The sequence below is a fragment of the Bos grunniens genome, chromosome 24, assembly GCF_055505025.1.
Source record: "Bos grunniens cultivar Pamir isolate PY7600 chromosome 24, Bosgru_T2T1.0, whole genome shotgun sequence".
NCBI classification, from domain to species: Eukaryota; Metazoa; Chordata; class Mammalia; order Artiodactyla; family Bovidae; genus Bos; species Bos grunniens.
In genome coordinates, this window is record NC_141188.1 from 5825270 (window position 1) to 5848964 (window position 23695).

General features: G+C 50.1%; 1 protein-coding gene across 50 annotated transcripts in view; it reads left to right on the plus strand.

Annotated features, from left to right (window-relative positions):
* Nucleotides 1-176: 176 nt before the first annotated feature.
* The window catches only part of FBXO15 (F-box protein 15), a 37248-nt gene continuing 13729 nt past the window's right edge, over nt 177-23695 (plus strand). For 2 of the 50 annotated variants that reach the window (XM_086372582.1, XM_086372584.1), the window contains exons 1-10: nt 671-819; nt 7435-7545; nt 9349-9453; nt 9623-9698; nt 10027-10210; nt 13323-13565; nt 13989-14198; nt 17703-17829; nt 18880-18962; nt 19898-20040. In XM_086372582.1, coding sequence (XP_086228708.1) covers nt 727-819; nt 7435-7545; nt 9349-9453; nt 9623-9698; nt 10027-10210; nt 13323-13565; nt 13989-14198; nt 17703-17829; nt 18880-18962; nt 19898-20040 — 1375 coding nt within the window. In that variant the 5' untranslated portion in view covers nt 671-726. Of the gene's footprint in view, nt 204-670; nt 820-944; nt 1353-4418; nt 5629-5997; nt 6090-7434; nt 7546-9348; nt 9454-9622; nt 9699-10026; nt 10211-12398; nt 12516-13322; nt 13566-13988; nt 14199-17702; nt 17830-18879; nt 18963-19897; nt 20041-23136; nt 23347-23695 lie in introns of those variants that run through there. The other 48 variants (XR_015153695.1, XM_086372589.1, XM_086372587.1 and 45 more) reach the window with 40 other exon arrangements.

A 23695-nucleotide genomic window follows, 5' to 3' on the forward strand; every position in this document is an offset into this window, starting at 1 on the left:
GCCCCTTGCAAAGGGACCTGGAAGACCGCTAGGAGTTCTGGGAGTGGTAGTTCGAGGGCGGCACTCCTCCCGGAACTGCCGCGGCGCGGGACGCTCAAAGACTACGTCTCCCACAGTGCAAGGCAGCCGGGGCGCGCGCCGATGCCGTGAGGTCTCCCACACGCCCCTGCGCGGACGCCCCTGCGCGAACGCCGCGCGGCTCGGTCTGACAGAAAGGCGGGGCTTTGTTGGTGGCGGGCGGGATGGGAGCCCCTGGCGCTGCGTACTTCAGGAACCTGCAAAAACCAAGTTCGCGGTTACAAACCGTCTATCCCGATGTCCCTCTAGAAGGGGCCGTGCCAACTGGGGAATTCTCGGTCTAAATGTGGCCCTGCTGTTGCCTCTGGGCAGACGATGTAGCCTTTTCGTTTGGTGTTCTTAAACAGTCGGGCAGGAAGCAGCCCAGACTACCCCAGAGCCAGCAGGTGGGGAGGGCGAAGCCGCCTCAGCCCCCGTGGGAGCACAAAGTCCAAGTTGTGTTCTCGCCGCCGCCAGGCGTCCTCGACGTCGGCGTCGGTGCCGAAGCCGGCTGACAGGCGGAGTTGTCCTCGGCCCCGCCCCCCACAGTAACTCTGCGCACGCGTCAGCGTCGAGGGGGCGTGGCCCGGGGTGGTGCGACGGCCCGGAGGAGGAGCGTCGGCGCTGGGTATCCATGGCGATCGGACGCGGCCGGCTCCTGCAGCTGCAATGGCAATGCCTTTTGGCGCGGCCCCCGCCGCTTGGCTGCTTTGGCTCAGCTTTCGCGAGCCCCGGGGCTGCCGCGGGGCGCGCAGGGTTCAGGTGACTCTCCGGGGGTGGGGTGGCGTGGGGGCGGGCTCCCGGGAGCCCCGACGGGATTAGCCCCTCACTCCCCCGCCTCCCTTTCTCTTTCTTTTCATTGATTCCGATCTGTTTGCGCGGGAAAGGTCTGGAAGGACGGAGAGAGGCAGTGTCTAAAACTTGGAAGCCTGGGGTAAGCCCAAGTCACGGTTCAAGTCGAGGAGCTTCCCTGGAATATTCTGTCTCCTCGGTTCATTCAGTTAGTGGGCCTTGGGGCTACGGGGGCGTGCGAGGCCCTACACCTGGAGCAGCCCTCGCGGAGAGCCGCCGCGTGGACGCGCCCACCTGCGGGGGCAGGTGCGAATCTCCGCGCTCCCGCTCCGGGTAGCCGGCACGGCTCCCCTCCAAAGCGTGTTCCCGAAGTTATTTCCTAATTCTGGGGCCGGGTTTTTGTCTTTTTTATGACTTTATAAAAGTCGATTCTACTTATCAAAACATAATCAATTTTCTCTCCTGCACCCAGTTCAGGAACGGAGGACTCAGCCCCTAACCAGGTAACGCTGTTAGGCAGGTTGGTCTGGGAGCTGCACCTCCGCCATCAGGGCCAGGTTTGCGTTTCTGAGCAGACCCTGGGGGGATGCCTTCTGTTAATAGACAGACACCCCTCGGTGCTCGCTCCCTGATTCTCTTCTGCGGTCTTCCTGTCCAAGCGGAGGAGGGTGTGTGTATGTGTGTTGTTGTTGTTGTTCTGGTGACAGGGGGCTCGTCTTTGCTCCAGTTCTCTTGGGGTACCCTGCGCCTGAAGGGTGGTCCTCTTCTGCAGTCACAGAAGGAGATTGGAGGAGTGAGATCGGGAAGGGGTAGGGCGCAGGAGGCGGCAACTGCTTTCCAAAAGGAACTTCAGCTTAACTCCAAGGACAGTGGCCCACTTCACAGAGTGAGTGGCCCAGGTGTCAGAGGAAGTATCCCTGGTGCTGTCTTCATGTCTTATTATATCCCTTTCTTTCATCCTGAGCTATTCCCAGCTCTGGACTGGTCTTCCCAGTTAGATTGCAAGGTGGAGGAATAGTGCTAAGGACCGTTTGCATTCTTGAAGACTCTCTTTTTGCTTGTAGATCTCGATTTATGGATATAGAAAGTCTGCCATATTATGCCTTCTAATAAACCAGATGTCTGTGTTTAAGCATAGAAAAGGATTCTGTTACTAAGCAGTGACTAACACTACACGACTACTACTTACCAGCTCAACTACTTAAGGTATATTTTTTCCCCCCTGAATCTCCAGGACTGTGTCCCGTGTCCATCCTGCTGGGATCCATTACCCCGTTTACCCTAGTTTCAGAAGCAGGGCCCCCCTCGCTAGGTACTACAGTGATAGTTGGTTCTTGAGAATAGCTGTAAACGCTGTACATATCACAAGCCTCGTGACAAAATGGCGACAATGCCTGCAAAATTTCTATTATGTAGGAAAGAAAGACAGGAATTTAAAGTAGGAAGATTGAACTTTAAATCAATTTGCCACTGTTACTAAAATTAGTCTTTATATATAAGGTTCTGTTAGTGGGAAGCAGGATGATTGTTACATGATGAATCTTCTATTACTTTGTAAGTTGAGTGAACTTGTTGAAATGATGTAATTAGAATGCCTGTAATTATGCCTGGCATGGAAGTGTGCATGGCAGTCTGTGATTTGGTGGTATATAAATTCTTCTTGGTCAAGAAAAGTCAGATCTTAAGAATGGTTGTAGTCTAAGTAAGTGGTTATTTTTAATGTCTGGAGGCAGAAAAAATTAGATTTTAACAAAGAATCACACAAAGTGTTTAATATGTTTAGATCTTTTTAACACAAAATATGAATTTGTATAAATAAATATCTTAAACTGTAAGAATATCACAGAAAGCTGTCAAGTTGGCGTAATTTCTGCTTGGTCTAATTTCTTTGATTTATCAGATATTAAGAATCAGGCCCAGAAAGTAGGTTTTTAAAATACTGAACTTAATTCAAAGCAATCAGGTAAAGTTTGTCACTTGAAAAAAAAATCGGTTTTAAACTAAATGTCATCTTACTAGTTATAAAGCTTAATACGCACTGCTTAACTTTGTAGCCATACAGAGCTTCATGTCATGCATGGGACTTCCTGTTGGTGAACTGTGTAGCCCTGAAGAATGTGCAGTTAGTTTATTTTATGGAGAAATGCAGATGTGCTCTCAATGGTGCCAAAGTCCAAAACGATAAGATGTATGGTGACACAGTCGTCACTTAATTACCTCACTAGAGCCTCAGTCTTCTGCTCTGGCAATGAGGGGCTCAGGAGATCTAGTTTAATCATGGAAAAACAAAACAGGAACAAATAAATAGGCTGTACTTTTCCAACAGATATGAGCTAGTGGGCCGGGAATTCCCTCTTGACCTGGAACACTAGTGTAACAGTTTTGGGGAACAATGTTAAAGAAGTTTTGAGGTTTCTGCAGGGTGTGCTCAGAGGACCTGGAGCCCAGAATGCTTGGGGGCTTTGAGAATGAAGGCTCCAGCTGAAAGGATGTTTTTTGCTGTGATAGCTGTGCTCCCAGACCTTCTTGTGTGTGGGGTTCTTAGTTTTGAGATGAGAACAACAACCCTCCCTTACAATTCATTCCATTTTCAGTACACAGGAAGTATTAGAGAGTACACTGTGTTCTCTCCAGTCTTCCAAGTTCTATTTAAAAACAAGCACCACCAAAAACTCTATAATCCCCTAATCTTGTGAATCAGATGTATTATCAGTTAATACCTTGTTATCTTTCCTGGCAGACTGCTTTTCTTTTTGTGTGTGTGTGTGTTTGGTTTTTTCCTCTGAAGAGAGAAATACAAACATAAGATTTTGTAATGTATGCTGATAGAATGTGCATTTTAGATCAATGTGTTATTAATTTAGAAAATATTTACTGAATGCCTTCTTCATGCTGGGGGTGTTGTGGGTGCTGAAGAATAGGCAGCGAGCAGACCTCATGCAGAAGCCCTGCCAGCACAGCCCTTCCACCAGTGCGGTGGGCGATGGTGTCTGGTGATGCGTGCTAAGGAAAAAAATGGGGGGAGCACCATGTGTGTGTAAAGTGCAGATTGGAGTTTAGAGGGCACGGCCGGAAGACCTCGGTGAGACGGTGATGTTTGAGAGTCAGACGCGACTGAGCAACTAAGCAGGTACACACTGCATGTAGGAGGTGAGGAAGCAGGCCGTGCAGACGCTGTGAACTTGTTTTTATGCAAACACTTCCACCTGTGTTGCAACTGTCCATTTTAACTGGCTGAATGTTGCTTACTTTATGGAGGCCATGGGAAAGAGCTGATCCTGTACTGTTTCCAGGGGCTTCTTCCCTGGTGGCTCAGCGGTGAAGAACCCACCTGCCAGTCCAGGAGATTCGGGTTTGATCCCGGGGTCAGGAAGATCCCCTGGAGAAAGGAATGGCGACCCACTCCAGTATTTTTACCTGGAGAATTCCATGGACAGAGGAGCCTGGTGGGTCACAAAAGAGTTGCACACGACTTAACGACTAACAGCAACAACCAAATACTGTTTCTAGTACTTTTCCCAGTGTAGGCAACTTTGAGATGCATGTTCCTGAGTGAACCCTTTGGGTTCTTTTTTTTTTTTTTGCCTTGGGATATATTTCTAGACCTGAAGTTCTTGGCTTAAAAAAATACCTGCCTTTGAAGGATCTCAGTATATACTAGGACTTGACTTTCCCTGCCCTTGGCACCAATCTGTGCTCACACTAGTGAAGGAGAATGCCTGCCCATCTGCAGCCAGGCCACCCTTGTCATCGTTTATTTGGTCTTTGCCACTTTGCTAGATTGAAACTGATGGATAGATCTATTAATTTACTTTTCTTCGGTTTCCTTGGAAAGGCCTAGGGTGATCGTTTTGATTTTTTTTCATCTTTTGATTGAAGAAATACATAATGGCAAAAAGCTGTTATCAATTTACTAATGCTTCTAAACAAATTTGTATTTGATCAGCCACAGCAGTATTTGTTTAAGTTATAAAATAGCATTTATCTGTGAGAGACGCTCCTCAGTCATCAGTCAATAGTGTCTACCTGTGTACAGACTCACAGACTTCTGGGCACACTTGTGTAGGGGTCTAAAGGTAACCCATTCAGGACTGGATAGATATTGTTACTAAATGGAAGAGTAAAAAAAATCCTTCAAAGCTTAAGTAAGCTCAGAAACCTTTGTCTCCTTAAGATATTTTCTTTGTATAAGAAGCACAGGTTATCTAGAGTTTGCAGGATTGGTTAGCTGCTTAAAATAAGGAATGCTTTAAAAAACTGTGTGTGTAGTGTTGAATTGTGTATTGTGCCCCCTTCTCCCATTCTTCCCAAGTTCTTGTCTACCCAGAACCTAAGGATCGGCCTCTATTTGGAATTAGGGTCTCTGCGGATGTCATTAGCTAGGATGAGGTCATGCTGGATCAGAGTGGGTCCTAAACTGAACGCAACTGCTGCCGTGTAGGAAGACACACACACCAAGGGAAGGCTGCCTTGTCAGGAGGGAGCAGAGGTTGTGGTTAGCTTAGCTGCCACAAGTCAGAGAGCACGGAGGACTGTCAGCGCCCTCAGAAGCTGGAAGAGACGGGGACGAGTAGGTCCTGGAGCCTGGGGAGGGAGCATGGCCCTCCCCGCACCTTGGTTTTCCTGTTTGGCCCCTAGGTCTGTGAGACAACGCGTTTCTGTTGTTTGAAGCCACCCTGGATCAAGGTACTGTAAGGCACGTTTGCGCGGTCTCTTCTGACTCTACGACCCGCCCTGGACTGTGGCCTGCCAGGCTCTTCTGTCCGTGGGATTTCCCAGGCAAGAATACTGGGGGTGGGGGTGGGGTGGTTGCCACTTCCTTCACCAGAGGATCTTCCCAATTCAGGGGTCGAAACGACATCTACATGGCAGGCAGATCTTTGCCTCTGAGCCACCTGGGAAGCCCACTTTGTTAAGGCAGCCCTAGGAAATTAAGACAATTAGGAAATTGTCTTTTACCTCTGGTTGCCAGTATAGCAAGATCAGTGGAATTGAAGCTTGTTGGCTATGGAAATCTTTGCTTAAACAAAAATGTCAGTAGAAGTATAAAAATTACTGCCCAGGAGGGATTCTCTGACTAAAGGGGGAGAGGGCATTGCAGAGCTTTCCAAACGAGCATCTCGCCCTGCCCTGTCCCACTCTGCGTCTCTGCACTTGGCCAGGAAGTCAGGTAAGATGAAGAGCACCTGAGTGCCTTCTGCTGCATGAAGCCGGGATGGAGGGGCAGCAGGAACTGGACGGTACTCTGCCTCTCCTGGGTTGAGATGCCAGCACACAGAGGGTCACAGTGTTTCCTGAGGGCCTGCCATGTGCCAGCCAGTATGCTCGTTTGTGAAGAGAAAAATCTAGCAAGGGAAGAGAAACTTGTGCTCTGGCTGCTCGGAAGCACCTGGGGGATCATCAGGCTGTTTGAGCGCTTGCTGGCATGTCCATCCTGGCATGTGTGTCTCCACGGCAGGCACCAGGGGATGCCAAGTCTGTGGGCAGCACCATCCCCAAGCCTCCTGAGATCAGGCTGTGCTCACGGTCAGGGCCATCCTTCATCTAGATCTGTCCATGTGGACTTCATTCTTCTGCTCCCAGAGAGACTATTGCCCTGACTTCCAAGTTCTTGGGGTACCCTCCCTTTGCCCCCCAGTCATCACGTATATCTGGTAGGAAAAATGGGATGGGGTGATTAAACCAGTGGTGAACAGAGTGTATCCTCAGAGCCATAGGGTTGGTGAGCCAAGCATGTGGATACTGCGTGCTCTAGGTTCTGGTTGATTCTGAAATGGTGTGCTGGCTGGGAGGGTCAGTGATCGCTGTGTCTGTGTGGCAGGGGGGTGGGGGTCAGGTGTGTGGAGGGCAGGTAAGGAAGCAGGTTCCATATTGCCCCAGCAGAAGCAGCGTGTCCACCGGGAGGTGTGCACTTGCTGGCTTTCTGGGCATCTCAGGTCCCTGCCCAGCTGCTGTTGAGAACGGCTTGTCTTGAGGGGTGACTGTAGTGAACATTGATTTTAGCAGGTGGGTGTTTGGTCCTCCTGTAGCTGTGACTGCCGGAGCCGGAACTGGAACCGCTCGTTAGCCCTCCAAGATGGGCAAACCTGAAGATGGTGCCAGATCCAGTTCAGGAATTAAAGTGTTTTTTATTTTAAACCCTACTGAGACGTGCTGCAATTCATGGGGTCGCAAAGAGTTGGACGTGACTGAGCGACTGAACTGAACTGATGTTAACTTTACTGTTTTTCTATTGTGTTATTTAAACTGGACAGTTGACATATTTTATCTTCCCTTTTTGTTTTCATTCAGTACTCTTTTTTTTAATGTATTGATTTTTTATTCAAGGATAATTGCTTCACTGTTTCCACTAAGTTCTTTCTGTAGCACCTTTTGGTTTGCTGATGGTTTATAAGATGCAGCAGAGTCAGCCCAGCCTTCAGGTTTGCTCAGAACACTGAATGTCTAACTGCCCCCCCACCCCCCTGCCTTCTGTAGACGAAGTTTCACAGCGAGTTGTCTTTGGAGTGTATGAATCCTTTCTGTTTTGCAGAGGGGAACGGACAGTTCACCTTTGTAATTAGTATTTTCCACGTCTGCTTTCAGAACGAGGCCAGGAGCCATGTTGCCTGCAGGCCCCGCTGCCCTGAGTCGCCGTGCCCGGCAGGACAAGGTCTGCAGAAGGCCCAGCACAGGCTGCTCTGCGTCCCTGGACAGGTAAGGGGTGAGGTGCTCTGCCGCAGCTCAGGGCTGCAAGGGCCGCGTTATTAGAGAAAGTTTAGTGCCGGATACACCAGGTTGCTATTTTGAGCTCTCTAAGAATAGACGTGTGTGGGGAGAATGTACAGCGTGGAGAGCTGGCCATGAGTCATCACAGCCTGTCACCGTCATCGTCAGACTAGTTTCATGAAGCCGAACTTGTAGAAGTGACAAGTGCATTTAATTTTCCTTTTTAAAAAATGTTCTTCACAATTATTCACTTTCCACTTGATAAAGACCCTTGAGAAAGGAGAAAGAAGATTAAATTGTGTCCTTTGGAGAGCTCAGGAGGTCTCTGACCTACTTGGCTTTCAGGATTTGGGACACCCTTTTCTGTCACGTCAGGTTCCGTTCTGTGACCCTGAACAACAAGATCTGTAGAAAGTGACAAAAATATTTTGCTTCGCACCGCACTAACATCTCTGGAGCAGCGGCTGTGCGCTCAGTGTTGTGTGCAGTCCTGGAAAGTCGGCACCACCGGGGCCATCTTACAGGGCGGGGAGCGGGCTCACCTAGTCCACGTGCTACAGAACGTGGATTCGTACATAAAGCCTGAGTTCAAGTTTTGGACTTTTAACATTGCATCATAACTAGCTCAGGTAACAGTGTCCACACTTGTACTATGTTTTTAAAAAGAAAGGAAAAGCCAAAAAAGAAAGATTTAATTAAGGACATGAATTTAAACTTTAACCCTAACCATTCACTCTGGGAATTTTGTCGTTGTTAATTCACTCAGTCATGTCTGATTCTTTGCAGTCCCATGAACTGCAGCACGCCAGTCTCCATGTCCTTCACTATCTCCTGGAATTTGCTCAAACTCATGTCCATTGAGTTGGTGATGCCATCCAACCATCTCATCCTCTGTCATCCCCTTCTCCTCCTGCCTTCAATCTTTCCCAGCATCAGGGTCTTTTCCAACGAGTAGGCTCTTTGCATTAGGCAGCCAAAGTATTGGAGCTTCAGCATCAGTCCTTCCAATTCAGGATTGATTTCCTTTAGGATTGACTGGTGTCATGTTGTTATCCAAGGCACTCTCAAGAGTTGTCTTCTTATTCTTCTCTGGGAATAGACTCGTCATACAATAATCTGATAGGAGAACTAGAACAAATATCGCTTTAGCTGATCTGTCCATGGATACCCGAGGGCCTTCTCTGAACCAAACGCTCTGCTTGGGGAAGGAGGCAGTTGGTGAGCCACTCACATGTGTTCTCATGAGGCTTCCAGTCCTGTGGAGGACCCAGATTGAAACAAGGAGTGGATTATAAATTGGGGTATGTGCTGTCCAGAAAGCAAATGGACTCTTTAATCCGGATTAGTAGGGCAGGATGGTCAGGCAAGACGTCTCTTGAGGAGCTGACATTTAAGCTGAGAACTGAACACGGAGACGACAGGGCCTGGGGAAGAGCCTCCAGACAGGGGCAGCGCAGTGGGGCAGTGGGCGGGGGGCCTGCACGTGCCGCCGGAGCCGGGTGCTGGGGCCGGGGGCGAGGGAGGCAGCCCGAAGGCCCAGGGGAGGGGCGGGCCTTGTTCTCCCTGTGGGCCTTTACGCTCAGAGGTGCGACACCGTCTGCTTTCTGACATTGCCTCGTTTGCGTCTCTGCCCGTGTCCCTGCTGCTCATCGAGGGGAGAGGGAGAGACACCGGCAGAGCCAAGATGGGAGCCCTGGGACTCTTGCACAGAAAGGGCCACTTGCATTGGCAGATGAATGGCCAGGTGTTTTCTGGAAGCTGCTCTGACTCCTCTCCTCCCCACGCCCCCAGTTTGCCCTCAGAGGTCCTGCTGAAGATCCTGTCCTACCTGGATGCGGCGGCCCTGCTGTGCGCCGGGTGCGTGAACAGGCGCTTCTATCACCTGGCCAACGACAAGTAAGGAGACTGCACGTTGCTGGCGTGTCCAGTGGCATTTTGATGGAAGTTGTGAAAACTAGCGAGAGCTTCTGAGCCATTTTTGAGAATGTAGAAGAATTTCGAGAGTTTGTTTCAGATGTATGTCTCCCGGGTGAAGTTTTCAAAGGTTTGCCCTTCCGCGTTTTAGGAAAGGGATACTCTCTGCGTGAACTGGAAAAGGTCCCGCTTGTTCTCAATGAAGCTGTTGGAGAAAGTGGCGTCAGGTCTGTTGTCTGGGAGGACTCGCTCTCCCCCAGAGGTGGGCAGGCTTCCCCACAGCCCGCAGCACCGCCGTGGGACCTGCCCTGACCCGCCCTGCTGGGCCTTGTGGAGCAGACCCCGCAGGAAGACAAGGGAGGGGCTCCCCGAAACCCGCCTGCCGTGGGACGTGGTTGGTGCAGGGGCGTGAGGGGAGGGCAGGGAGGACAGAGCGTGCCCAGGGAGCCTCTGCCCCGGGGAAGAGGCCCGCAGAGCCCCAGGGCTGGTGGCGGGGGGGTCCGTGGGAAGAGGGGTGAAACCCCTTCTTCTGTGCTGTTGCTGTGATCTCTGTAGGCGGCTCAGAACGTTGTCTCGAGGGTGAGAAGTGGGCTCCGCCCAGCTTCTGGCAATCGTCGTGGGGTCTTGGCTGTGACGCCCCTCTCTCTTCAACATCAGAAGGTCCCACACAGAAACCCCATGTCAACCAGGGCAGAGAGCATGACGGAGGGGAATGTGGATTTCAGGAGTGGTTTACTCGGTGAGGGGGTGGAGAGGGACAGGGGAGGGCTGTGGTATGTAGACACAGCTGCACAGCGCTCCTCAGGGCGGGGCCCACAACAGCTGCATCAGAGCCAGCGGGAAGGCGAAAAAAGTATCGGATCCCTGGTGTACATTTCTGCAGATTTAAATTCTGTGTTCTAGAATCTGTGTTAAAAATCTTTCCAGCCACATTCTCATAATAAGAAGGGGACACATGTCATTCTCTGGTTGGTCAGGGTGGTTTTTTTATCTGTTAACTTAAAAAACATATTTCCTGTATGAGAAAATACGTGTCTGTGTCAGTATATATGTGTAGTGTCAGTTCCTGAGATAGCTCGAGAATGAATGGAAAGCAAGTTTTGTGTGTCTCTCCCTTAGTGACCCTCAGAGATGAAGACATTCACTGAAGCAAAGAGCAGTGAGGCGTATTTCAAGGAAGGGGTTGACTAAATGACCAGAGCTGTAGCTTCTTGGGAGTTCTTACTTAATTCAAGGACAGAACTGAGACTATTCAGATAAAGTGCTGCTGCTACTGCTGCTAAGTACTAAGCCGTAAGTTTCTTAGGCTCTGTCCCCTCGGTCCAAGGCCCACGGGGTGCAGGCCCTGGGCTCTCAGCAGCCTGGGAGCCTCAGCTGTGGTTAGATTCTTTGCACTTCTGTTGTTGGTTATCTGTCCATCCCACTTTCTTGGAAGTGGTTGTGCTGTAAAAATCTGAGCTTCTTCTGAAGTTACCCTCGTGTTTGTTCTCTTTATGGAGGAGAGTCTTAGTGGGATAAGTTGAATTGTATTCTTAAGGGTTACAGTCTGATTTCACAGCCAGACTTCATTAAACAACTTCATGTTAACAAGTGAATAGGTAAACCATGAATGTTCCTGAGAAGTTGGTGGTACTTTCTGAGCCTTGTTTGAAGAGAAGACAGGAGCCATCCCGTGACAAGTTACACTGTTGACTTACGGGGAGATGCGTCAGGAGGGTGGGGTCTCCCTTTGCCCCTGTTGTCTGGGGCGCTGTCCCCCCCACCTGCATGGGGCAGCCCTCGGCATGAGCCCTGGGCTCTGCAGTGGTGGTGGGGGGTCACAGGGAAGCCTGGATAGGGCTGAACCTGGCTCTCTCCAGTCCTCTGGGAAACACTGTTTATCAGAACGTAAAATTGGCCCCATTTCCTGACCAACCTGATGGAATTCTTCTGTGCATGGCTCATAGTCAGATAGCTCTTGCCCTTCAGTCTGCTCTAGCTTTTTAACCAGGTTGGGCATTTTGTGATCAAGAAATGAATGTTTTTGGGTTTAGGGACTGTCTAAAAGCCTCTTAAGCTTGACCTTTGTGTTTTATAAATAGTGAAGTGGAACAATATACGTAGTATTGAATATTTTAATTGTGTAGGATGTTTTTTATTCTCTTGAGGCTCCACTGATGGTGAATTAAGTGAGATAATGTGTGTTAAAGTGTAGGGTGGTACCTGTGACCAGCCGAGGGTGTGACGTCACTGCCCTGCCCCTCACGCCCCTCCCCAGGCCTATCTTCTGTAGTTTGTGGGCGCTGGAGCTTGTGGAAAATAGAACGAGCCGCAGTTCCTGTGGTGCGGGGGTGGGAAGTTTGGGGTTCAGTGGAGATCTTGTTGAAGTAGAAGAACACTGAAGTGGAGTGACCTGAGTAAATCAGAAGAAAGCACGAACAGGCATTTATGCAAAGGGAGTTTTCAGAAGCAAGCATCTTCTCAAGGGATTTTGCTGAAAGAGCTCAGATTACCTGGATGTTCTCAACTGATCATTATTTTGTATCTGTTAGTCCATGTACGAAAGCCTGTAAAATTTTGAGCTGAAACATGAAGACAGAAACCTTGGAGTGAAATGATTTTGTGAGGGGAGAAATGACTAGAAAAACTCATTCTAGAAAGCGATGTTGGTAGTGGGTAGGGGTCTGACTGCTGGCTTGTTTGCTGGGAAGTCCTGTAGTGAGAGTGTTGGAGGATCGCTCTTACTACGCTGTCTGAAAAGGCTGACCCCTCCAGACCTTCCCCTCCAGAAGTCTTGCCTCCCAGGCCTCCTGCAGATCATCCTTTTTTGCATTCATTAGAAATAAGACAGGAATTAGTCAATAATTATGTAAATTTCGCCCTTCATACCAGGAAACCCTGTTAACTCCTGCCTTAGTTTCCCTCCTGAGTGCCTTTCCTTCCTGATGGAGAGTTTTGGTGAGGGGAATCCCGGGCTTAGCCCATAACACTGCTCCACTCCTGTGACGCCCGGCCCTTTGCCTCCTCTGGGTCAGAGTGGTGTTGGAATTCCAGCGCCCCGGCTGGTGGGTGCTCTGGGTGTGGATATGATTGTTGGCGCCTATGTCTCCGTGCTGCTGAGAGTCAGGGACAGGCAGGGGTTGAGGCTGTGAGGATTCGGTGGTGGTTCTGTCACCAGTGAACACAGACCTGGGCCGGGCACCTTGCAGCTGGGCCTCAGTCACATCGTCTGTGCAGTGGGGACAGTCGTAGCCGCCACCTCCTGGGTTTGCTGGAAGGGTGAAGTGAGTGAGTGCCTGCGAAGTGCTGAAGTGTGCTCAGGGCTAGTGCTCTGAAATGTTAGCTGCTGTTAGGTGTTATTAACCGTCTTCAGTTTTTCCTCTTTGTGCAAGCAGTCCACATTCATTGTTAAAAAATCAGAAACGTGTCAGTCACCATCAGCGTTTCTCTCTCTGTGTGTGTACATGTGTGTGTATGCATAAAACTGCTTTCTGATCTTTTCAAAGACACGCATGATATAAGCTAGGAAGTCACACTGTGCACCCTTCTTGCTCTCTCCTGTGTTAGGCCTGTTCGATTATTGGTGTGAGAGGGCAGCTCTTATTTGGGATGACACCAGGGTAACGCGAGACCGCTCGTCTCCCTCGGCCCTGGGAAGCACGCTTTTCCCGTTAGTGTGTGTCTCTAGGGCTGGTGAATCTAAAACGCTAACCTTCATGTCGACACTTAACAGCTGTGAACGTTTAGCTTGAAACAGTTACTTGACTAGCTGTTAAATCACGTAAAGCTGTTGCGTGATTGTTCTCTAACATTCGTCGCAGGTGCATGGCAGTGTCTCTTCGTTAACGCGTTTGTTTCCTCTCCTCCCCCAGTTTTATTTGGATCAGAATCTACTCAACTGCCTTTTCACCTAGAAGATCTCATTGGAGAGTTGATCCGGCAGAGAAGACAGACTTGTCTGTGAACTTACTGTCAGCGGGGGATAAAGAAGCTGGATATTGGAAGAAAGAGTATCTTACAAAACAGATAGCGTCTGTAAAGGCGGCTCTAGCGCGGGTTCTCAAACCTCTGCACCCCCACACAGGCCTCCCGATGAAGACCAAGGAAGCCCTTAGGTAGGCCTCGCGTTAGCCTGAGCCCCAAGTACTGTGCATACAGGTCCCACGCACAGCTTACACGGGGAGGGACTGTTGGATGTTTTCTGGTTTTGTGTACCTGTAAAATGAATGGTATTTTCCCACCCCATACGTATGGTCCAAAGGTTTTGTGAGGCCTGGCAGTCGGCTCTAATGAAGCGGGAGATTCAGGGCCCTGCTGAACGGGCAGAGCCTTGGCCGTCTTCATCTGTGTGTCACTGGCTCCTGGCACAGAGCAGCAGTTCCACAGGTGTTTGTGACGTGAGGGGGCAGGTCCCTAGAGAGAGCTGCTACGGCTTGAAAACTCGGGTCAGGTGTGTGCTAGGAGCTTGGGCTTCTAGGGTTCCAGGTGCTTTAGAGATGACAGGAGGCAGACCTTCTCGCCCACTCTTCTGTCTTCAGAGTGTCTGGCCTGGGCTGGGTGATCATCCTGAGAGCAGCCGATGGGCGAGAGTACACCATGGAGCACGCTGACCTCTCCGTCAACGACTCCTCGGTCACCGTCGTCTGGTACGGCAAGGACTGGCCGCCTCTGGCCACGCTGTCCACCCTGGACCTGTGTGGGGTGACGCCGGTGTTCATGGGCCAGTCCAGAACCCCCAGCAGGATCAGGTGCGTGCTGCCGGGCGAGGCCGTGTCACGTGGAACGACACTTGGCCTGCCTTTCGTCGTTAAAAAGTATCAGTGATATGTTTTGATCTGATTGCATCTTCAAGCCTTTTCTTTCATTCTGGGTTACTGTCGAATAGGAAAAGAAGGGGCTTATTGCATCGACAAGCTGATTGTTGTTGTTTAGTTGCTCAGTCGTGTCCAACTCTGTGATCCCGTGGACTGTAGTTCCCCAGGCTCCTCTGTCTGTGGGGTGTTCCAGGCAAGAATACTGGAGTGGGTTGCCTTTTCTTTCTCCAGGGGATCTTGCCGACTCAGGGACTGAACCTGCATCTTTTACATTGGCAGGAAGGTTCTTTTCCACTGAGCCATCAGGGAAGCCCCGTCTATGGCTTAGGGAATGGTTTTTTCGTGACAATTGCCTGGATAATAGGTGGCTGACTGAGTTTTTTAGTTTTAAAAGCACTTTAACACAGAGACATATAAAACGATTATATTTTCCTTCTTTAGTAAATGATACAGTAATCATGGTTTACGCGTTAGATCGTACAGTCACTGTTTTCTGTGCTTTTCTGTTGAACTCGCCCATCGTGTCACCTAGTGCAGACGGCTTGCTGTTCCAAGTCTCCACATTCTCACCTGTGGACGGGGTGAGGCTGGCTGTGATGCAGTGTTTAGTGTGCGTGGCTGCTGTGAGACCACAGAATTTCACCGTCCAGTGCGAACATCGGGTCTTACTGCTGCACCTACATCGGGTCTTATGTGTCTTATTGCTGGTGCTTATTGAGTCCTTATTATTATTCCGTGGTGAGGTAGCTGTGCCCTGGGTTCACACTCATTCTTAGGCTTTTGGTTTTCCCAAGAACTCGGTCGTGCTGACTTTTCTAAGCTGGATGTTGTCACGTGTGGTTTCCCGAGCTCCTGGCTGTACGTGTGTGGCAATGCAGAGGTGGCGGCTGCCTTCTCTGGCGCCGCTTTCTCTCCCGCCCCCAGCCCCTCTGACCTCTCAGTGCACTGCTGTCGCCGCCCTTCGAGCCGTAGCCCCACCACAGGCTCCTCTCCCAGCCCCTGCCGCGGAAGGTGTTGGGATCTCACTGCAGCATCTGCCTTCTGCTCAGTAGAAGTCTCTTCTTTCCCGGTGTCCCTGGATGTAGAGACGATTCTGCAGTTTGTAGCCGAGCCCCTCTTCTGTGGTCCTGCCTCTGGCGCTGGCTCTCTGAGGGCTCTTCCCGTGATCACTGGTCCGGTTGTCATGCTGTGACCGTAGGGGTGTCGTATTCCTAGTGCTAGTGAGTCCAGGTTTTATTGTATTCCGAAAATATTCTTACTACTGTGAAGGAAAATATTGGCATCACTTCCCCTGGCTATATTAACCGAAGATATTTTGGGAACAGCTACTTTTTTGGAGTGGTATCTTTATTTGCATGACTCTCTGAAATTCTACCTGATATCATGGTGGACCCCAGATTTTTCTTCTGCAGTGTTTACGTTTTATGCACTGTGAAATCGTTTTCAGAGAGTGAGTCTGCAGCCTCTGTACCAGTGTGACTGAACAGTACCTTATTGGCACATCATGAGATTATGTTTATAGGGATGAGGACAGAACAGTTTGCATCAAAGTAAAACGCTTATGAACGTTCATAAATGGATGGTGTTGAACTGTAAACTCACTCAAAGATACTATGTTCCTGAAATTGTCATCCAAGTCAGGAATACCCAATACTGCACAGTGACAGAAAGCTAGAACTCACTGTGAAAATTCATTTAATGTAATTTATTTCCATTAAAACTCACTGAACTTCGGCCAGCATTTATTTGATCAGCGGTGGTGAACAAACTCTGAAAGTGCTTCTCAGGAATCTGTTTTGCTTGACACGTTTGTTGCAGGTTTGTGAGCAGGTGTGTCCATGGTGCAGAAATACAAACGCTTGTATGCATCTGTGTGATGGCAAAGGAGAGACACAGTGATTTTTATTTTGCTTCCTCCATGATGACTTTGTTTTTAAACAATGAAAGCCTTATTTATGTGAGTTCCAGTTTGCACATCCCTGTAACACGTGCCTTCCTGGTCGGACGTGTTATGCTGCGTCCCCGGTGTTCTCTGTTCTTCAGGGGATGCTCTGCCTCCCGGACTTCTGAGAAATGTCGGGTCACCGTCAGCCTTAGTGTCTGCGTCAGAGTGAATTGTAAGGCCAAGGCCAGTGGGGACTGGCGTGGCCTCTGTGGTGGTTATCAAACCTGTCTGGAGTCGTGGTCTGAGGGCTGGGGTGTCAGGCTCCTTTCGGGGTGTTTTCCCAGCCTCGGCCACTTGCATCCACGTTGGCGACTTCATCGCAGTGGCTGCCGCCCCGGAGCTCCTTGGGTGCTGCGCGCTCTAGGGAGGGGCTCTCCTGTCATCTCCCGCCCGCCCGCCCTCCAAGGCAGGGGCGGTCTCCCGGGACACAGGTATAGTCACGCTGAGACGGTGTGCAGGGTTGGAGCTAAGCGTTCAGCTCTGGTTCTCCTAACTCTACACTCGGTCCCCAGCCTGGTGTTCAGCTTCTCCCAGGGTATTCGGCCCGCGCTTGGTGTATTTTTAGATTGTTGCCTCACACCCACACTCACCTAACCTGTGTTTTTTGCACAGGAAGCTGGGTGAGGGGCTCTGGTGGTTAGGTAGCCACGGAGGGGTCTGGTTTCCACGCTTACAGCCCCTCTGCTTTCAGAGTGCACAGTGGGACACCCTGGTTTTTACATGCTCTGCCTAACGAACATCTGAACACCCATCACCAGCAGGCATGTGCCTTAGGTGCTGGAGGGGCCCCCGCTCCTTCGAGAGCTCCCTCTGATGGCAGCTGAGCTGTGTCAACTGGCCACTGCGCGCTCCTCTCCCTCCCGGTTTCCCGGATTGCCTCCGGGAAGGAGAGACACTTCCGTCTGCTGCGGTGAACGGATAGCGTGGTTTCCTTCTGTTGATCTGTGTCACGAGCAGTAGCGCTGAGCTGTGTTCTGCACGTGGGAGTTACTTACTCTCAGACTCTCAATCCTAACAGAGTTCACGCTGCATCTCGTTCATGAAAACCCTTGTAATTTTGGTTTAAATTTATTTTCTGACGTTAACAACTTCCACTCTTTCTGAGTTGTTCTTGACAGTAACTTGAAGAGGTGATTCTGCTTTCAGGTAGCCCAGTGGACTGCTCCTTTTTTGCCATTTAAGGGATTTCATCTGCATTACTGAGGGCCGTACTTTAAGGCTCTGCTCCTGGTGGCGGTGGTGTCCAGGCTTGTGAGGACGGCCCCTCCCCTCGCCCCTGGGCGATGCTGCCGCTCACTGCAGCGAGGGCAGGGGCGGGGAGAACTCTGGTTTACCTGGTTTGCCTTTTATTTATGCAGGTTGTCTCTCCCTACAAGCTACCTGCGCATGGTTAGAGGTTCCTAGAAGTCTTTCTAGATGCACTGAAGAGCGTTGGCAGCACGGGCCAGCCAGCGCTCATGTTCCTCTCTGCTTTCTTTGCATGACGTTCAAAGACCCCGATGGCACTCTCTGATCACCAAGTACCAGCTGAGCCAGCTGACCGAGTCCAGCGCGGTGGGCGGTGACAGGCTGATGCGGGTCTTCTGCCTGCCCCCTGGCCTGGTGGTTGGGCTCTGGAAGGTGAGCCCGGCGTGCACCTGCCCCGCCGCCTCCCGTCCACACCCCCATCGCTCCCCTCGCACATGGGGCAGAGGGTGCGGTTCCTGCTGCCCCCTCACGACTCCACGTTTCCACCCGGGGTCCCTTTGCTGCTTACGCCCACGGCACGAGCCCTTCCTGCCCATGTGCTGGGTTCCCGTCACCCTGTGATTTCCCAGGATGTCCTGTCTCCTCCAGGCAGTCCACGCTCCTGCCTGCTGCTCCTTTGTGCCCTTCCTCTGTGGAAGCTTCTTCCTGCCCGTTTCACCCGGGGGGCTCACTGGTGTCTCTGTTCATGGTGGGGAAGCAGCCCGCCAGGCGTTTGCTTTCCCCAGGGCCGTTTCCAGTCAGCCAGCTCCTCCTCATCCCCTGGGCGGTCGTGGCAGTGAGGGGCGACAGTGTCCTCCCCACGTGGCCAGGCCGGCTTGCCCCTGTGGCTGTGGCCTGTGAACAGGCTGGTTGTGAGAACAGTTCACACGTGTTCACGATGACCAGGCGGCGCCCAGGCCCCCACGCCAGCCTCCAGACCGCTTCTCCCCTCGTCCTGCCGTGGCCTCTGCTCTTCCTCCCACCCTCCCTCCGCGTGCGGCGACTGTGGACCAGGCCGCATGTGGCTTGCTCTGGGCTCCTGAGTCGGTCCACCTGGGCTGGCCGCACAGATGCCAGGACCCTGGCTGACCCCATGGTGGAGGTCTCGCAGGCGTTCCCTTCATCTCTGAAAAGCCTTCGAAACAACCTGGAATTAACAGTGTATGTTCTCACAGTCAGCTTATGTCACAGGGCACTCTGATGCTTCACGAGTGCTGGGGTGTTAATGCTTCTGGTTCCACGCACTGCGTCTCGGGTGCCTTGTGGTCCTGCCGTCACTGTGACGTCTTATCAGGCAGTGATGGTGAGTTAGTGCTGCGGGGTCTTAGATGGTAAGAAACCACATCTCTCTGTGAGATGCATGTGCTGAGATCAGAAACAGTGACCCTGTGAACAATGAAAATATTTCTGCTGACACATGTCTTCTTTTAATTGCCTTTGCAGAGGGAGGAGGAGCTGGCGTTCGTTATGGCAAATCTGCATCTCCACTGCCTCGTGGAGAGGAGCATGCTGGGGTCGCCTGCTGTGTACGTATCGCTGTGTGGTGTGTGCAGTTTTGTACAGTCAGCATAAGGGAGTCTGAGGTGAAACCGTCCTAACATTCCGAGAATAGCTTCAAAGATACCGTGTTTTTAATCAGTAGCCACAAGCTGACGGGCACAAGTATGCAGTTGTTGCCAACAGTAACTGGGTTACCTGCGAGTAGCCTCCACTGCACTCGTTAGGGCTCAGGCTGGCGCGCCTTGTGGGATGCGGTCTGTAGATCAGGGCAGCGCCTCACAGTAATGAGGTTCAAGCGCACTGAGACCCTGCACGCTCTTGGTGCTGCTCTGCTTGCTCGATCATGACAGCAGGCAGACCATGGCCCCTGGGGTCTGAGCTCCAGGCATGCGCTGTGCTTGGTCAGGACAGCGCGCCTGTTAATGGACCTCAGGTCAGCGTGTGGGCCGTGCTTTCCATTTCTCCGCTCCTCTCACCCCCCGGGGCCAAGGCACCCACATACTGACCTGGAAAGCTCCTGAGTGCTTCTCCGTTTGGAGCGTTAGCTGCTAACTTGTTTCTTCCTGGATGAAGCCTTGTTCATCGTAGCTCTGGGTCTCCTCCCGGCGGTCCCTGAGCTGCTGCTCTTGTCTGGCGTGTCTTCCTGCCGCACATTCAGCCCTCTAAATGCCAAGACCACGCAGAGCAGAGCTGCTGTCCGGGGCGGGTCCCAGCCATGTTCTGTCGTGGTGGTCCGGGGGTGCCCAGGGAACACGCGATTTTTGCCCATTTGTATAGAAGTAGAGAAAAGGAACATGTCCTTTCTTCTGAGCCAGTGGTATTGAACCCTATCGGGAATCCACAGAGGGCTGGCGGCAGCTGGTGTTGTGAAGGGGTGTTCATTTTCTAGGGAGTCTTTCCTGTCGGAGCCTCTTGCCTCTGGGGCTGACAGATTCGCGCATGTGTGTGTTTCGCTCCTCAGCCCCTACGAGTTGCCTCCTCACACACCCGTCTCGGACGACAGCCCTGAGCGTGGACTGCACGGCTACAGGCTCCACGTGGACATGCACAGCGGGGGCGTGTCCTGCCTCTGCGGCTCCTTTCACAATCTCTCCGCCAGCAAAGGTGAAGCTCCCTCAGTTTGAGTGTTTGATTCGGTGTGAAATTCAAAGTCTGAAGAGGCATGGGGACCACTTTTTATACCCGAGTTAAGGAAGGCCCCCCGAGTGACCAGTACCCGTGTCCTTCCTGGCCCTGCACGCCCTCTCCCCCCGCAGACCCCTTATCACGGGCTGTGGGGCTTCTGGGCCAGCCCCGCTTGCAGTTGCTGGCTCTGGCTCCATCATCACGTCCCCCTTCTCTACCTTCTGGAATATTCTCTGCTCACCCTTTCCGCTGGCAGCTGGTGCTTTGCCTCACCACATGCCCCCTCTCCCATCCTGACTTCTTCCTTCTCAAAGGAGTGTGGTGAATGTGGTGGATGCCCCCACAGGCCCAGTGTGGGGCGTGCCCAGGGTGAGGGCAAAGGAGGCCAGACGGCGGTGGATGGGAGGCAGGGGGCGTCACCCGGGGGTGGGGGTGACGCCGGCACCTGCCCTGGTTCTGACTGTTTTTACCTGGTGTCGTTCCTTGTATCCTGTAAACTTGAACTTCGATGTAGAGACTTGCTTAGACTCAAGTTTCACACTGGTTATAAGAATATTTTATAGGGGGAAATTATATACTTCATTTCTGAATGTCCTGTTCCCCCAGATTCTTCCACCTGCTGGATTTGACATCCATTAATACTCCCTGCCTGGGCATCCCAGGTGGCACTAGTGGCTAAGAACCCACCCCCCAGTGCAGGAGACATGAGAGGCTTGGGCTTGATCCCTGGGTCAGGAAGATCCCCTGGAGGAGGGAACAGCAACCCCTCCCAGGATTCTTGGCTGGAAAATCCCATGGACAGAGGAGGCTAGTGGACTACAATCCGTGGGGTCACCAAGAGTTGGACACAACTGAGCAACTTAGCAGCATGTTAGCAATACTCCCTGCCTACATCATCTTTTTGGGGTTTAGAAAACGGTGATTTAAAAATTGCGTCATTCTATCCGCAGTTATTAGCTAAGCTCTTGTAGAGAACCTTTTCCTTCATCAATTGGGTGACTTCCTATAATGGCAGGGTAAATGCTTTAATCCTTTCTCTTTTAACCACCAATTTGCAGATTACAAAATTGATGTATTTGTCACCTGCTTCCTTATTCTCTGAGTCATCTTTGCATTTGTCTCAAGATTTCTAGGCTTTTCTGTGCATGTTGGCACTTTTATTACAATTATGAAGAATGTATATGTTAACCTAGGGTGAATTGACATCTTTGGATCTTCCCTGGTGGCTCAGATGGTAAAGCGTCTGCCTACAATGCGGGAGACCTGGGTTCAATCCCTGGGTCAGGGAGATCTCCTGGAGAAGGAAATGGCAACCCACTCCAGTATTCTTGCCTGGAAAATCCCATGGACGGAGGAACCTGGTTAGGCCGCAGTCCATGGGGTCTCAAAGAGTCGGACATGACTGAGCCACTTCACTCACTCACTTCACTCATGGTAGAAACGGTTTTGAGGGCGCTGTCTCCTGTCTCTCTTGTTTAGTGTCACTTTGGACTCTTGGGTTATTATGTACTCAATAATTTATAATCAGTTATAGACATTATTCTTCGTAAAGCTAAAATTGTCCCCAGTTTGGTCAGTGGGCTCTACTTCAGGATCCTACTTCTCTGCCTGTTCATATACCTTTCTTCTTCTCTGAGTCATCTTTGCATTTGTCTCAAGAAGATTTCTAGGCTTTTCTGTGCCTGTTGGCACTTTTATTACAATTACGAAGAATGTATCTGTTAGCCTAGGGTGAATTGACATCTTTGTTGTTTGTTTGTGCCCCCCTCCTGAAGTATGTGGAATGTCTTTCAGTTTGTTCAAAAATACTTTTATGTCTTTTTGGGATGTATCAATTTTCTTCATACTAATTTTGCACATTTCTTAAGATTTTTAGTAACTATTTCCTCCATTGTTTTTGCTATATCTTCTAACTGTTTTGTAATGTCTTTTTGTGGTTTTGGTCTCAGGTCACTGCTGATCTCATAGAATGAGTTGGGAAATATTCCCAACTCTTGAATTTTTTTTAGGATTTTGGATAGAATTTTTTTCTTAAGTGGTTGGTGGAATTCACCTTTGAAGCCATCAAGGCCTGGAGCTTGCTTTGTGGGAAGGTTTTTAGATACAGTGTCAATTTCCTTTATAGATGTAGGTCTGTTTAGGTTTTCTGTTCTTGTGTGAGCTTTGGTATTTTGTGTCTTTCAAGTTATCTGTGTAAATATAAAGATTGATGAGTGGGTTCATCAATGAGTGGGTTCATTGGTGGGTGGGTTCATCAACAGAAGAACAATCCCACTTCTTCTGTTGTAAATTTCTCCATGAATGTTTACCAGATGACGAGTACTTAAATCCATTATTTTATTGGTGGTTTAGTCACTAAGTCATGTCCCATTCTTGCGACCCTGTGTACTGTAGCCCACCAGGCTCCTCTGTCCATGGGATTTTCCAGGCAAGAATACTGGAGTGGGTTGCCATTTCCTTTTCCAGGGGATCTTCCCCACCCGGTCTTCTGCCCTGCATGTAAGTCTCTTGCATTGCAGGCAGATTCTTTACTGAGTAAGCCACCAGGGAAGCCTGGTCCATCATTTTATTAGAGATTATAAAATGGTGATTCCTTAATTGTATCATTCCTTCTTCATCTATTATTAGCATTTGATAAGAAGGGTTTTCTTTTGTCAGTTATTAAGTTACCATGAAATATAATTAATACAGGAAAGGCCTGATACATGCTTGATTCTTTCTTGATTTACATACAGTGTAGTAATTTATGCTGTAATAGTCTTTGAAGATGACTTATAAGTTTTCTATGCTCAGTTGCTCAGTCCTGTCTCTTTGTGACCCCATGGACGGTAGCCCACCATGCTCCTCTGTCCATGGGATTTTCCAGGTAAGAATACTGGAGTGGGTTGCCATTTCCTTCTCAAGGGAGGTATTATTGTTAATTCATGGATTGAAAAAACAGAGGTTATTTATTTTAGTCCATTTGAAGCCATTGTTTTTATTACTGTGATGTTCAGACTGTCCTGTCATGGGTCATCTGCTTCTGTTCTTCTGACATGACTCTTCCTCTTTGGTAACTTGCTTGTGTTCCAACAGGATGAGATGCTTCAAGCTCATGTTGTCTGTTTCCCACCCAGACCTGGACTTGGCCATTTCCCCAGGACTTCTGTTTCCTTTTATTTCTCACTATAGACTGTGGCATTTAGAGATCATAATCTATATCCTAAGGACGGGGTTTTCACTGGGCAGAGCTATGAGGTTTGTAGACTTTATAATATGTAGAAATAAATTATACATTCATTTAAATTAAAGATCTTGGGGTTTTTAATTCACCTATCATTTTTATATACTTATATTTCTTTTCTTATACTGAAAGTCTTTGTTCCAAACAACATCAAAATATATAAAATTTCAACCCCCCCCCCTCAAATACTGATATTATTAGTAATAACTTATTGCATGTTAGGGCTTCCCTTGTAGCTCAGTCAGTAAAGAATCTGCCTGCAATGCTGGAGACCTGGGTTTGATTCCTGGGTGGGAGTTTGATTCCTGGGGAAGGAAATGGCAGCCCACTCCAGTATTCTTGCCTGGAGTAATCCCACGGACAGAGGAGCCTGGCAGGTTACAGTCTATGGGGTTGCAAGAGTCGGACACG